A 16090-nucleotide genomic window follows, 5' to 3' on the forward strand; every position below is an offset into this window, starting at 1 on the left:
CAGGTGCCTACTGATGTTTGCATCTAAATCCCTTATTAGCCATACATATTTTCAGATCAACATCATTAAGATAATGGCTCCCATAAATATACTACCTCACAGCTAAGTAAATAAAACAAAATTGCTTTGCCACAAAATCGTGTCCTGTAGTGAACTCCATTTTCTCCATTTTTTTCACCAATAGCAGATTGTGATGATCCACATTTTTCTTCCATCTATGCACAGCCTCAGTGTTCAAGATCGGGCTCAACATGACCCCTTTCATTAAACACTGCATTTATTTTACAATGGCTGTGTGCCAAATACTGTTTTGAAATTTGGGGTTAAAAGATAGGCAATAAATCATCCTCTTTTTTAAGGGTCCATCTTGTATTACCAAGAAAAAGAAGTAGATGATATTACTAAGCCAGGCAAGCAATGGAAAGATAGACTCCACTGAGAGCCGGAAGGAAGGGAAAGCTCTTGAGGAGCTACGAGAGACCCGCTAGAAGACTTTCCCCCAGTGGATCACCTGTGCATCTGGCAGGGTATGAGTAACCAGTCATGCTAGATTTCAGTGGTGAAGAGGATAGAGACCACTTTGAGTCCTTTTTCGAAAGCATGCATAGTCATTTTAACAAAGTAACAGACGTGGGGTATAAGAGATGATTAAAACCTTGTGAAAACAATGTTGCACTATTATTTACGGTCCTAAAACATAAACCAAAACTTTCCTGGGCAGATAATCTTTTGGAATCAAAAATATGGTTGAACATAGTGCTAAGAAGCTAATTACCAAAATTGTGGTGACCACAACCGTCTTATTCTCCAGCCCAGAGGTGTCGTTTCCTGAGGGAAGTTCAGTGAGCGTGACCACCATTTTGTCTACTTCACTCCAATAGCCAATCTGAAAAACACACAGCAGGGAGGCACATGGGCAAATTGCCTTACTCTTAGCAAAATGTGGAGTGATTTTTCAAACTCACATTCAAACTCAAAATTATGCTTACACGAACTGGACTTCTAAACAGAAATGTGTCTCATACATATGAACATATTAGATGTGCACATATATGTAAATCTATTAGGCATGGAAAGGAACTAGAAAAAAAACAAACAAACAAAACAAAATAATTCTTAAAATTGGCTGGTGGTGGGGCCAATGCTGTGGCGTAGTGGGCTGAGCCTCCACCTGTGTTACTAGCATCCCATATGGGTGCTGGTGCCAGTCTTGGCTGCTCCTCTTCTGATCCATCTCTCCGCTATGGCTTGGGAAAGCAATGGACCAAAGTGTTTGGGCCCCTGCACCCACATGGGAGAACTGGAAGAGGCTCCTGGCTCCTGGCTTCAGATCCACCTAGCCCCGGCTATTGTGGCCATTTGGGGAGTGAACCAAATGTCTTTCCCTCTCTCTGTGACTCTATTTCTCAAATAAATAAATAAAATCTTTTAGGAAAATAGCTTGTATTCTCTGGTTCACCTTTTCATATTCTCTAAGAGGAATCTATTTGAGAGAGATTATAGAGATTATGCAAATAAAATACAAACAATGGCATTTAGCACCAATGCTGAATGGAACAGCTCCTTGGTGCATTTGTATCAGCTATTTTTAGGCTTCAGAACCATCAGCCTTCAGCAATAGTTCTCGTTCACCTCATTACAGTCTTTTTCCACTACACTCTAAAAAATGTACAGCAGTCCTACTTACAGTTATTTCTAAGATTACATTCCAGTGATACTTACCAGAAATGAATAGGTTCGATTTAGAAAATTATTTGAAAACACATCTGTTTCGGGTGCTCTTTCGAGCCTATCTGTGAATGCCCTCTCCAGAACACTTGGGAAGCATGAAGTGACAGGTGAGCTGACTCACCTCTTCTCTCAGACAACAGCCTTTAAGTCACTAAGGATTTACCTTCCTGGGCCCATTAGTTTTGAGCTCCATGATGTTAATTGTATAGTTTATTCTTTTTCCATTCTGGTCAAATTTTATATTTCCTGAAAGACCTTCAACCTGAACCTAATGAAGAAACAGAAAAGAAACAGAGCTGCGATTTCATTTCATCCAAGGTACAAACTGTACAAATTATTCTTTAGGATCAAGTCCATAAAATTATATCAATAAATTTCTTTTCACTTTCAACCTACCTTTGTGTTGTTAGGAAATAACCTTGCCTGTGTGTTAAACATAAGGATTAAAATAAACATGACTAATGTGGTAGGGAAAAATTGATGATCATGTTATATGACATCAACTCTCAGCTCATTTTGAATGACTGACCTGTTTGAGGGCCCTTTCTATTTCCACACCTTGTCCCCAGGGGACTGCTGGGTTTGCCAGACAGTCGCCTGCATTCCCCCTTCGAGAGATTTCAATTCTCTGCTTGCGGAGGTTTCGGAAAGCTTCTGTCATCACTTGAACAGCATCATAGGTCAGAGCGGAAGTGTACTGAAAAGGACCACACACTTTGGTAAGAATAGGAGGAAGTTCAGAAACTCACTGCATATGTGCTCAATACTGCAGTTGCCCACCATGCAATACCATGGAGAAGTTCAAGAATTTAAATGCAATGTCTGCATCTAGAAACCTAAGAATCAAAGAGAAATGGTCAAGAATATCAGGACTAGGCAGTTTACCCTTGACTTTCAACATTTTATATTATGTTCACATCTCAGCCATTTCAGATGAGACTTTTCATAGTAATTGCATCAATGTTGTTTTTCTAAAAAAATTCTCATTAGATCATCACTTCATGATTTGTGATGTTGATATACAAATTATCAAATTAAAAATCTTCATAGTTCAGAGGGATTTTCATTTTTCATTGTGAAAAATTAGTTTCAGGATCTTCATCTCTCAGCCCTGGGACTGCTAACATACAAGTACCTCTGCAGTGGTATTGGCAGTGTTTATTTCAGTTTCCCTGTGATACTGGTAACTATGGAGAAGAATCATCAAACTTCATGATCTCTATGCTCCCTTCGTGCTTCAACACTCTATCCTGAGACCAACATTGTGGAACCTTGGCTGCTCTGCTTCCAATCCAGCTTCCTGCTAATGTGCCTGAGAAAGCAGAAGAAGATGGCCCAAGTGCCTGGGTCCCTGCCATTCATGTGGGAGCTAGATACAGATCCTAGCTTCTAGCTTCAGCTTGGCCCAGCCTCGGACATTGCAACCATTTGGGGAGTAAACCAGCAGATGGATCAGCAGATGGATATAGTTTCTCTCTCTCTCTCTCTCTCTCTCTCTATCTCTCTTTCTCTCTCTCTCTCTCTTCTTCAGAGAAATAAAGATAAGTTTTTGAAACAAAACACATAAAAGAAGACTATGCCAAGACTGATTCCAAACTTCTAATATTCAGATCCTAGTGGGACAGAATTATTAGAGGAGCTGGGCCCAAGCAGAAAAATGCTCCATGGGTACCAAGCCTTGTCTACATTTGGACACATATTGTGATGTGCAAAATACAGAGCACCATTTGTCAAATGAGCAATCCTACTGTTGTGAATGATGAATTACTGTATGATACAAAGACTTTACTGAAACTGATGAAATTTCTATTAGTATTTCTTAATCTATAGGTACTAAAATACTCAAAGTTAGAAAACACACAGCACAATTAAGCGCAATACTAATAATAACTGATTATCTGATACTAAATCCTAAATCAGGAAACCAAAACAGGGAGCCAGTGTTTCCAGATAATCCTCTTCCATTTCCTGGTAACTGAGTTTTCGCACTTTCAAAAATGACTCTTTCATATCACTTTTAATCTTTTTTTTTTTTATTTTTATTTTTGACAGGCAGAGTGGACAGTGAGAGAGAGAGAGAGAGACAGAGAGAAAGGTCTTCCTTTGCCGTTGGTTCACCCTCTAATGGCCGCCGCGGTAGCGCGCTGCGGCCAGCGCACCGCGCTGTTCCGATGGCAGGAGCCAGGTGCTTATCCTGGTCTCCCAATCTTTTCCAGATGCTTATGCCACCACAAACTTCCCATCCTACAAATATGCTGACTGTCTTGTCTTACATGTCATGAAGAAGACAGACGCCACCAGAGAGGACCACTGTATTGTTCAACTGTAAGATTACTAAACCCCCTATCTCTGCTTCCTTCCTGAGATGATGACGCACGAGGTAGCTGCATCCTCTCCTGGGGACAGCCTCTCCAGCAGCACGTGGATCTTGTCCCTCCAGTCTTCCTCAGGACATCGTTTCCACACTTACACTCTCAGTGTCCTTCATCACTGCTCACTCTCTATTAGCAATCCAGCTGCTCCCATATCGCTTGCTAAATGCAGAGGAGGGAGTGTGAGAAGGAGAGTGGGGTGGGGTGGGAGGGCAGGAGAGGAAGAGGGAGGCTGCTTTCATTACAAATATCTTTGTGCTGTGTCACTGCAGGCCTTGGTGTGAGTCCTTCTATCTACACCTAGAAATCTTCTGAATGCTTGCACTTCAGCTTCCTGCATATACCTCAAACTAGACAGATGTCAATAAAACCCATTACCAAATTTTGCAAAATCTGTAACATTTACCTTTAAACTGTACATGGAAGAAACTTAGTATAATATGTTACAGGTCCATTTACACAACTTGTGCTCCTACATCCAAAATGCAATTTTTGGGAAACTCTCTTAAGAAAATATTGTACAATTCGAAGAATTTTCAGAAAAAAATATTAATTTTAGTAATAAGTAATATAGAAAAAAATAAAAACATTGACAATAAGGGAATGTTTTTAAAACTGTTTTCTGCTTTGGGGAAGTATTATGTATTCATTAAAAAGTGATTCTAATAAAGGTCATATAACAACACGATAATAAAATAAGCAGAAAACATGATTGCAACTAAATTTTTTAAAATATTTTTGTCAATAAATAGAGTCATAAAAATAGTTACATCATTTTAAAAATAGGTTGAGAAATGAATATAATAGGAAAGAAACAAATGAGAATATTACTTTTTTAATCATTCAATACTATCCATGCATAAAATATTACTGTATTTTAAATCACATATATTTTCGAGAAGATTTCACGGGCAGGCTGTGTTCTTACAGTTAGGACACCACTTGGGATGCCCATATCCCATATTAGAGTGCCTGGGCTCACGTCCCAGCTTTTCTCCCTATTCTAGCTTCCTGCTAACATGAACTCTGGGAGGCAGATGTTATGGCTCAACTGCATGAGTCCCTGCCACCCACTTGGGAGAACAGGACTGAGATCCTAGCTCCTGGCTGCAGCCTGGCCAAGCCAAGACAGCCATTGTGGGCATTTGAGGAGTGAAGCAGAAACTGGCAGTCTCTCTCTCTCTCTCACTCTCTCTCTCTCAAAATAGATAGGAAAGTCAAAAAAAGGACTTCTTTAAGTAAATTATGAAATATCAAATCATAGCTGGCACTGTGGCGTAGTGGGTAAAGCCACAGTCTGCAGTGCCGGCATCCCATAAGGGCGCTGGTTCAAGGCCCAACTGCTCCACTTCCATCGAGTTTTCTGCTCTGGGAAAACTCTGGGAAAGTAGCAGAAGATGGCCCAAATCCTTGGGCCCCTGTACCTATGTGTGAGACCCGGAAGAAGCTCCTGGCTCTTGGCTTTGGATTGGCGCAGTTCCAGCCGTTGCGGCCAACTGGGGAGAGAACCAGAGAATGAAAGACTTCTCTCTCTCTTTCTCTCTGTCTCTCCTTTTTCTCTCTGTGTAACTCTGACTTTCAAATAAATAAATAAATCTTAAAAAAAAAGAAATATCCAATCAGGATATATCTGCCTCACACATGTGTGTTTCTATTACCCATGAAGAAAACAGCATTGATTAATTTGCTTTCTTATAAAGCAGTTGTTGACAACATAATTCTTGTCTATTTCTCTGAAGAGGAAAGCGGACCTCAACTGAGTATTTGGGGCAAGCATTGTGACTCAGTGGGTTAAGTCACTGCTGATTCAAGTCCCAGCTGCTCTACTTCCAATCCAGCTCCCTGCCAATGCTCCTGGGAAAAGCAGCTAAAGATGGCACAATTACTTGCATTGTAACACCCACACAGGAAATCTGGATGGAATGCCTGGTTCCAGGCTTCTGACTGGCCCAGTCTTGGCTATTGCAGCCATTTGGCAGTGAACCAGTGAAGAGAAGATCCTCTCTCTCTCTCTCTCTCTCTCTCTCTCCCTTCTTCTTTTTCTCTATATTTCTGTCTTTCAAATAAATACATCAATTTTAATTAAAATAATAAATATTCAAAAGTCTTGCAATTTGTATTAAAAATTGTGATAGTCAAAAAAATTGTGATAGTCACCAAAAGACAAAATCTTCATTAAGGCAGTTTATACATATTGCTAGGAGAAATCTACAAAGACATCTACTAAAGGTTTTAGAAGTCTATGAATGTCCGACACAACACTAAAAAATAAGATTCAGCTGAATGAACTAAAAGCATTTAAATGCACACCGTATATTATGATATGATTCAAAGCATGTGCATACTACAAAAAAAAAAAAAAACCTTTCAACCTTTTGTCAAATATTCAAATCTAATCAAAGCATGAGCCCGTTATCATTTTAAGCTAAAAGTCACAGTCATAGAAACACAATTCTGGCTAGAGAAAATCAACTGCTTCTGCATCCAGAGTTCCTTTAATTTATGTTCTGCATATGTGGATCATCTGTTTTCTAAACAAATATATTCACATTTCTTGATTGTATCGTGAAACATTTCAGTTTTATCCTACCATTCACTGAATTAGATGTAAACTAATTTGAAGGGAACATGATGACAATGGGCTGATCCCCTTTTTTAAGGACAAATGCCTCCTCTCTGCTGTGCTGTTTATGTTCTCTGAAATCCCTCAGCTGGGCCGGAAATTTACATTTCGGGGGGGGGGGGTCTTTATGCTCTGCAGTGCTACATCATCATCACATCAGACCCTTGCTTTAAGAATAAATCTGAGAAATTGTTAATATGGCCCATTTTGCAAATGAGCTTTATATTCCATGTTGTGTTATTTATTGAGACTTAATTTTCCAACATAAAATGAAATATGCATGCTATACATGAATGATATGGCCAAAAGTCACCTGACAAACCATTTAACAATACATTAGTGTAATTACTGACACTGGGGAATACTTCTCTCTCTCCTCTCTGTCTCATAGACACACTTGCTCACACACACACACACACACACATGCACGTATGAAAAGAAGCTCTGTGTACAGTTCAAATTTAGTGAACATAAAAGAGGGCATATGGATGGCCATATAAACTGTTATGGGTTATCATTATGACAACTTCTTTTCTTAAACATATGTTATCCACATCACAACAAAATAGAAAATACATTCAAACAAGAAGTATTAAAGTTTAGGTATTGTGAAGAAGTTACATAATTTCCTATGAATAATTACTTTCCAAATTTTCTTTGGCACTTGAAATTTAGTTGAGTAAAGGTTAAAAAGCATTTCCTTTAACACCAAAAGATATGCTCAAGGCCAGACTTATTTATCATTTACTATTCTGTTGTGCTGGGCAAGTTAACTAAAATCTTTGTTCCTAGTGATTCTTATTGAAATAAGGAAAGCAGTGCCTCTTTGTCTACACCAGAGGAGTGTTAAGAAAGGCAAAGGAAAAAGAGTGCAGGCTCCCCTCATAATCACTATGGCCAATCTGAGTTGGATGGTGTCTTAATAAAACCTTTAAAATAAAACTATTGCAAAAATATTTTTATTCCAGTTTTTGAGATAAAGTTTCCAAGTCATCTAGGTTTATTTTACAAAGTTTAATAAAAGCTTTGTTTTATAAAGTACGTGACAGATGGGACTTGAATCTGTGTCTCTGTGATTCTGGGGCTATGAGGGTGACCAACTGCTTTGACTGTCTGGGACTCTTTGATTTGGGAACAGAAAGTCCTAAAAGTTCCAGGCAACTCCCTTAGTCTCTGGCACATTACAAAGGGTGGCCATTTAACAAATGCTTATGTAACAAATGCTACATCAAATAAGTGGATAGACAGGAAGTGAGAAGCCTGGTGAGCTACAAAATATGCTAAAAATGTAATTAACCAGCAGATTTACTTTCATTTATTATTATTATTTCTATTTTATCCTGGTATAAAATTAGTTTGACTTTACAATGTTTCAACACCATTATCCTGTTCCACAAAATAAAAATTCTACGTTCCAATCAGATCAGAAATTGCTTTTCAAGTTGGCATATTATGGGCCCCGAGAAATTTTACGATTAAAATTTTCTATTTAAATTTATTTAATCAGCACTTCCCAAACTAATTACCATTTAAAAATTTTCCTTAACATCAATAGCTCTCCATAAAAAGAGGGTTTTGTGTAACATACCACAGGATGGTAAACATTTGTGGCCTAGTATATGTTACATACTCATTTCTAAGATAGCATCAATTATTTAGCTAAAATTATACACAGAATGATATGTCCCTAGAGGACATTACACAATATAAGTTTTAGTTTCATTGCTTTAAAGAATATCAACAGAGTTAACATTAATGATGTTGAGTAAAAATAAGTAAATTTATGAGAAAAAATTTAGGGAGCGTTTTTTTTTAATGATCCACAAAAATGACCACGAATCAAGTAGAGTGATAGAAAAAAAGAATAGTGTGAGAAAATGCAGCATAAATTTAAAATCATTCACTTGTCTTAATTTCACATTCCACTGCAGCTCCACCCTCTAGAAAAGAGCTGGTGGGGTAAGGTCATCTCTAATTTACTGTAAAGCCTCTTTGAACATGTGCCCTTTGAAATTTCACTGCATAAAGGCATAAGATCTGCATAACAATCAGTAGCTTTGGTAAGCACATAAACTGGATCACATTTCCAAGGGTGAAAAAGAACTCTACTGGCAAGAAACCAAAGTTAACATCCTTTATTATTCTCTATAAATAATCAAAATAATTTTAATCTATAGTGAATATTCTTCATCTAAAAGGATTATATTAAAAATATAGTATTTTAAGCAAATTATCCAGATCATTGACCTTGAATGAAAGATCTTTCTTAAGGTTCAAGACCTATATACTCAGAAACCCTAAATAAATACATAAGGGTTCTGATTTTCAGGTAAAGAGGGTCATATTCATCAAAACAGAAACAAGGTTGCTCAAATCAAGGCATCATCTGGTTTTGATTCAGTCATGGATAAAGACATTCCTTGGAGGCAGATCTTTTCCTTTGTTTGTAGCATCCATCTTTTCCTGGACTCCCCAACCCCCAATTCCAAGGATTCTTCTAACAAGGTGAAAGTCCTAATTTTTCCATGCTACCAAACAAACAAAAAACCACATATTGTCCCACATAATTTAGGATTTAATTTTGGACCCAGGAGATCAGTAATGTCTACCTGCTAGTCATCCCGTTCTGAAGGGGATCCACTAGAGTGTCATAAAGTCAGTGCAAATGTGAAATGTTGGTGTCTGTCCCATTGAGTGACTAAATAATTAGCTCCTTAAGTGAACATTGTTTTAGAGATTTGTGAAAAACTGTAGCAGTCACCTATATGTTAATGTGTATCTGTTCTATTTACAGAGAAATAAATGTGGAAATGAGTTCGAATTTTCTGCATTTGAATCATAAATATTAATAATGCATCTTATTATACCATTATTTTGTATCAATTTTTACAAGATATAAATTTTTCATCCATCAGTTTTTTAACATATGAGTTTATTTCTACCATATACTCACTCTTTAAACTAGAAAATGTGGCAGGTGTTTCAGCCATGGTGAGTAGGATGTTTTACAGTTAGGAATATAGCAAATGGCAATGCATTAACTGGGGTTTTGGTCAGTTAACACTCTCAAAAAGCAGGATTAATTCCATTAGACCACCAGGGTACTATTTAATACACAATACTGATTACTGGACTGACAAAGATTATGCTATTTTCAGGCAGGACTAATAACTCTCGTAGGGCAGCAATTAAAAAGTTGGAGTCTGTGTGTGAAGCGTTTCCTGAGTCCAGTGAGATTATTGTGGGAAAGCCTTATTTAGAGTGCCACATGAATGGCGGTCCTGTAGGACTGCTGAATTCCTAAACACCACCCAGATTCAGAAGACACAAAACTGGACCCAAGGTTATTAGGTAAGAAGATAGAATGGTGTTTCAAATGGTGGAGACAGCAAAATACTAACAATCTGTCGAAAGATAGAAATAGTTATAAAGTATTTTTGAGATACTGGAAAATCTCCTTTATAATCTTTCCTTTAAAAAGAAATGTAAAATGTCTACTTTTCATTGTGCCATGAAAATCCAGGTATGAAGGTGGGTCAGGTCAGGTGATCAAAATCATTTAAAGTCTCATCGGGTAAAATAACTCAATGCTTCTCTGCCATAGTTGAACCAAACAACAGCACAATATTTTGGCACAAATTTAAGCCAAATTTCATAACTAAAGTCCATAGTGAGTTCTTTCCCAGGAATCTGATATTTTCCAAATGTTTACTTGTCTATTTTTCAGTATCTATTGCAGGTATAATATGTGCACTTCATACTGCTATATTTAGGGCCAAACAGATAAAAATGAGGCAGACTGCCTTTCATAGTCTTGTTTTAATCCACAGCTATCTCTCCACAGAATTTCTAGAACAGCATTACATATATGAATTTGGCAACTATTATCTTGTTCATAAATCAAGACATTAAGATAAATGTTATATGTGACAAATTTATGTGTTCCTTTTCATCTCCATGTCACCATCAGAATTTAGATAATCAACATTTCTTGCCTGGATTGTTTGTGACATCTTCCAAAAACTCCCCCCGACAATGTATCCTCCCCACCATCTCTTATTACCAGAGCACCATCAAAGCCATGATCAGCACTCTCCTCTAGTGGTTCCCTGCTGCTCTCAAAATAAAGAAAAACTTCCTTAATAGTCAACAAGGTGCACGTGACCTGGGCATTTCTAAAATGACTTCTCAGCATTCTGGAAACATTGCTATTCAGCCTTTAGCCTATGCTTCCTTGCATGGGAGATTTTTTTGTGCTTTCTCTCAATTCTTATGTCTTCTTCCAGTCTCAAATGCCTACAAGAAATTTTTTCTTTCACCTAGAATAAAATTAGGAGTTTCTAGGATGCATCAGAGAACTTTTAGTTTTTCCTCTCTTTGTTCATCCAGGAAACCTTCATGACATAGCTACTTTATTCTAGAAGCTTGAGATAAATGAATGAACAAGAAATGACACGCTCAAGCACAAGAAAACAGAAAATGAACAATGTAATGAAACGAGAAGATCAGAATAGTGCAAACACCGAAACAGAGAAAGGGCAATGATGGAGAGACTGTCATTGTAAATAGAGATCATATATCGGCTTCCTTGAGAAGATGGCATTTGAGTAAAGATAGAAAAAACCCATGAGGGTTATCCATGCAGAAATTGAAAGGGAGAGCAGGCCAGAGAAGGGTATAGCCAGTGCGAGGAGTGGGCAGATGCCCTACATGCTTAAGGAATAAATAGAAAGAGGCACAATTAAGAAGAAGCAGAGTAAGCAGGAGGAAGAGTGCTGAGAGGTGAGGTCCATGAGACCAGGCAACAATGTGGCGCACATATCATGGTGGTGGGCTTTAGGGTGATTACAGAAGGCATGGTGAAACGAGACAGAGCTGACAGGACTTTCTGCAAGATTGGTCATTGACTACAGGAAAAGGGGAGAGCCAGAGATATTTTCAATTGTTGTATCTAAGCAACTACTGAAAGATATGGTTTTTACCAATGGAACTAGGAAAAGCTGATGATAGTTTGTAGAAGCAAAGGAGAGGATAAAAGTGGAACACAAGTTGAATTTGAAGAAGACATCAATGAGACAATTTGCATCCATGCTAAAGTAATTGCTGGTTTCCAGCCTGAAGATGGTAAACTCCTTGAAGAACAGAATCCCTCCTTTTCTCTGACACCTAGAACAGAGCCCACTTCAGTAAGAAATTCAATAAACACATATTGAAGGAATAGATGAATGAATGTTTTCCCAACTTAGCAAATTATTGGAGGTGAGATTTAAAATTTCATTGCCATGACTGTGTTTATTTTTGTACACTATATAACAATAAAGAATGTCAAACACTGATGGGCTCGTACTGTGATGTAGAGAGAAGAACCACCTCCTGCAACACCAACACCCACTTCTGATCCAGCTCCCTCTAATGCCTAGGAAAAGCAGTGGAAGATTACCCAAATATTTTGTCCCCTGCCACCCGATGTGCAACCTGGATGAAGGGCTCCTGGCTTTGGCCTGGCTCAGCGCTGGCAGACGCAGCCATCTGAGGAGTGAACCAGCTCTTTCTCTTCCCTCCTCTCTTTCTCTCTCTCCCCATCTCACCCGCGCTCTCTGAAACTCTTTCAAAATAAATAAATGAGTCTCTAAACATTGAAGCATATTTAATTATTGTTAAAATATGCAAACTCTTGAAACTTACTTAAGATTTTATTTATGCTTACTGAATAAATTTTTCTTTAATTAGGAAACTATGTAAGACTAAGATTTTGGAAAATAACATTTTTTACCCTTATAACTACATATAATTTGTACTCCAAATCTTAATTATGGAAATAATATCACGTAGCATTTCGTAGAGTTTTTATGCCTAGAGTACTACTTTTTCTTGTGGGTAGTAAAATGTGATTTAAGTATCAGGCAATGTACCTTACATAGTCAATGATCCAAAAGACAACATAATAAAATATAATCTCATAGGAAATAATCTCATTAGAGATATTTTTGTTCCTTTTCCTTAAACAGATCATGTAATGATAAGATGCTGCTTCTTAACATTTAGAGAATCTTAGTCCGCATGTAGTTTTTCTGCCTTTCCCTTTCCCAAGAAAACAGGAACAGTAATGCAAGCAATACAGTGCTTTTTATTTATCCCTGATATCACTTTTTAAAGTTTTAATTTCCTACAATCTTTAACCAAAAAATTCTAATGATGATGGGCATGTAGCAGTGGCTAAGACATCATTTGGGACATTCTCATCTCATATTGGAGTGCCTTGATTTGAGCCCCAGATGCTCATGTGTACACAGGGAGGCAGCAGGCGATGGCTGAAATATCTGGTTCCCTGACACCCATTTGGGAGACCCAGATTGAGTCCTGGGCTCCTGGCTTCCATCTGGCCCAGTTCTGGCTATATTGGGCATTTGGGATTAAGTCAGTGGGTGGAAGACATCTCTCTGATTCTGTATTTACATGTCTCTATCTCTCTCTTCCTCTCTTTCAAATAAAATGAAAATAAATACAAATTTATAAAGCAAAGTATTCAACATATTACAGCTAGAAATAATCCATACATTTTAAATCTGTGCTGTCATGAGTAGCTTGATGAAATCCCCACATCCTGCCCAGGATATGAATCATACAGTTATTCAGCATAAGCATGCTGTGTACACCTCTCAACTGTTAGTCACTTAACACCTACCTGAATTATCATATCCATTGCCATGGTATTGCTGTGCATATACTCAAGGAAGCCTCTTTACCCAGTAATGTCCTCAAAGCACAAAGTACAAGAGTAGTGATTTTGACAATTCAGATGTGCCTTTAAAAAAAAACTGCAAAATTCTTTTGTTTTGTAAAGAGGTGAAAGTTGACAACTTAATAAGAAACAAAAATTATACTGAAGTCACAATGACTCTCATTATCCTCATCTCATCTTATCATTAGGCTTTGGAGCACCTCACATCTCCATGAGAACAACAATGAGTATGGTATAAAAGTTATTTTGAGAGAGAGAGAGAAAGGAAGAGATAGAGACCACGTTCACACAACTTTTTTTATTTATAGTTCTAGAGAAGGGTATGGGGACTAGTGGTTGAACCATTGGTTAGGAAGCCTGGACTCCATATCAAGGTGCATGGGCTTGGGTTCCTGACTCTGCTTCCTGCTAATGTGTGCACTTGGAGGCAGCCAGTGATGGCTCACATGGTTTGGACCCTTCCACCTACATGGGAGAACTGGGCTGGTTGAGGTGTGTTGCATATATTTGGGGAGTGGACCAGCAAATGAGAATTCTTTCTCCTTCCCTTCTCTCTACCTCTCTCTGCCTCTCAAATTAGATAAAGAGATAAATTTTAAAACAACATTGTTATAATTGTTAGATCTTATTATTAGTTATTGTTAATGCTACTGTACCTAATTTATAACTTAGGTTTTATCTTAAGTATGTATATACAGCAAAAGTATGGTCTACGAATTACTATGTGCATCCACTGGGGGTTCTGGAATGTGTCCCCCACAGACGGAGGCACTGCTGTATTCTGTAATTATTATCTATTGATAAGTGAAGACTCTTTTCTCCTCTAACTCCTACAAGATGCCCTTCTCATTGGTTCCAAATATTTAGGTTCTTACAGCAGCAAAAATGTGCAGTTACCAGAACATGTTATATCATTGCATTACTTTGTGTCTCTGTACATGTTTCTCTTCCTGAAGAACCTTCCATGCTACGCTTCTTGCTCAACCACATGCAAAACTCTGCTCAGGTATACCTGTTACAGAAAGCCTTCTTTTGCCTCTCTTCCACATACTTTCTTAATCATATACAGGGAACTGTATGTTTTGAGTCATCATTCTCTATTACATTTGGTTAGTGACGTGTGTCTCCTCCATTAGACTATGGACTCTCTAAGGTAGGATTCACGTATGTTCCGTTGTTTAAATATATTCAGTTCGTGTCCCTCTCGTACATGAGTACTATGTATCTGTGTTAGGATGAACTCCTATCCACAGATTTTAGAACTTTATTTTATCAAACCTCAAAGATGTTATAAAATATACCTCTGGAATGGACATACAGGTTCACAAAATGTTAAAATGGAAATAGACCTTTCTGATTGGCTGAAATTCTGTCAGTTTAGAAAATGAGGGAGAGGGGATTAGTGCTTTTTTAAGATTTTATTTATTTATTTGAGAGGCAGAGTTACAGACAGTGAGAGGAAGTGACAGAGAGAAAGGTCTTCCTTCCATTGGTTCACTCCCCAGATGGCTGCAACGGGCAGAGCCAGGTGCATCTTCCCAGTCTCCCATGTGGGTGCAGTGACCCAAGCACTTGGGCCACCTTCTACTGCTTTCCCAGGCCACAACAGAGAGCTAGATTGGAAGAGGATCAGCCAGGACTAGAACCAGCACCCACATGGGATGCGAACGCCACAAGTGGAGGATTAACCTACTATGCCATGGTGCTGGCCCCAAGGGGATTAGCATTTATTGGCACCTGTGTTTCCAAGGCTGGGCAAACTCTTTGGAAATGCTTTTTAATCTTCATAGCAACCTGGAAATTAACAAACATCACTACATTGTACATAAGAGATTGCTGGACTAGGTCAGAAAGTGATTCAGAGCCTAAGTTTTTAAACTCATAAAGCTATGTTGTTTGCAACACCTAACAACGAAGGCCCATTATACTGTTTTTGAAAATTGGCAGAAGCTACTAAAAGGGAGGCATGGTGGAGGGAAAATGCAACAGTGAGAAGTGAACAAAGAAAGGTCATCAGGCAGATCACAGTTGAGCGAAGTTATGAGACTAGGTTTTGGCCTAAAGATTAACAGAATGTATTGCCAAAGATGTCTAACACTCCATACACACCTTGCATTTTGATGCAAGACACATGAAATTGAATAATGGTATGACTTTTAGGAGAAAAAAAATCTCATTTGCTTTCATCTGTCTCACAGCAGGCAGCAATGTCGGGGGAAACATGATGACTAACAGCACATCCCAAAGCAGCATGTTGGTTCCAACTGAGGATGAACGCCACACGCACTCTTCATCAGAGAACCTAGACATCACAACTTCTTAAGGAATGTGATTCCACAGAACAGGACCAGCAGTTACACACCTACTGGGTGCAGATGGAGACCTGCCCCGATAGCAACAGAGCCTCGTTCATGAAAGTACCCACAAGACCATGCTAGAAACAATGCCTCAAGGTTGAAATTCAATCAAGGTCATCAAAGGAAGTCACCTAGTTTTTAGAAAAAATTAACTCAGGGCTATTCTTTAACATCCTATGGGATGCTTTTCTGAAATTGATTTAAAATTAAAAGGATCCATTTATACACCAAAAGGAGATAACTTAAAAGGTTCAAAATGTTTCTA

General features: G+C 38.2%; 1 protein-coding gene across 3 annotated transcripts in view; it reads right to left on the reverse strand.

Moving 5' to 3' along the window:
• Positions 1-16090, reverse strand: part of GRIA2 (glutamate ionotropic receptor AMPA type subunit 2) — a 161756-nt gene that overhangs the window by 29029 nt on the left and 116637 nt on the right. For all 3 annotated transcript variants that reach the window (XM_062199046.1, XM_062199047.1, XM_062199045.1), the window contains exons 7-9: positions 2261-2428; positions 1895-1999; positions 776-886 (exon numbers count right to left, since the gene is read on the reverse strand). In XM_062199046.1, coding sequence (XP_062055030.1) covers positions 776-886; positions 1895-1999; positions 2261-2428 — 384 coding nt within the window. The remainder of the gene's footprint in view (positions 1-775; positions 887-1894; positions 2000-2260; positions 2429-16090) is intronic.

The sequence above is a fragment of the Lepus europaeus genome, chromosome 8 (assembly GCF_033115175.1).
Source record: "Lepus europaeus isolate LE1 chromosome 8, mLepTim1.pri, whole genome shotgun sequence".
NCBI lineage: Eukaryota > Metazoa > Chordata > Mammalia > Lagomorpha > Leporidae > Lepus > Lepus europaeus.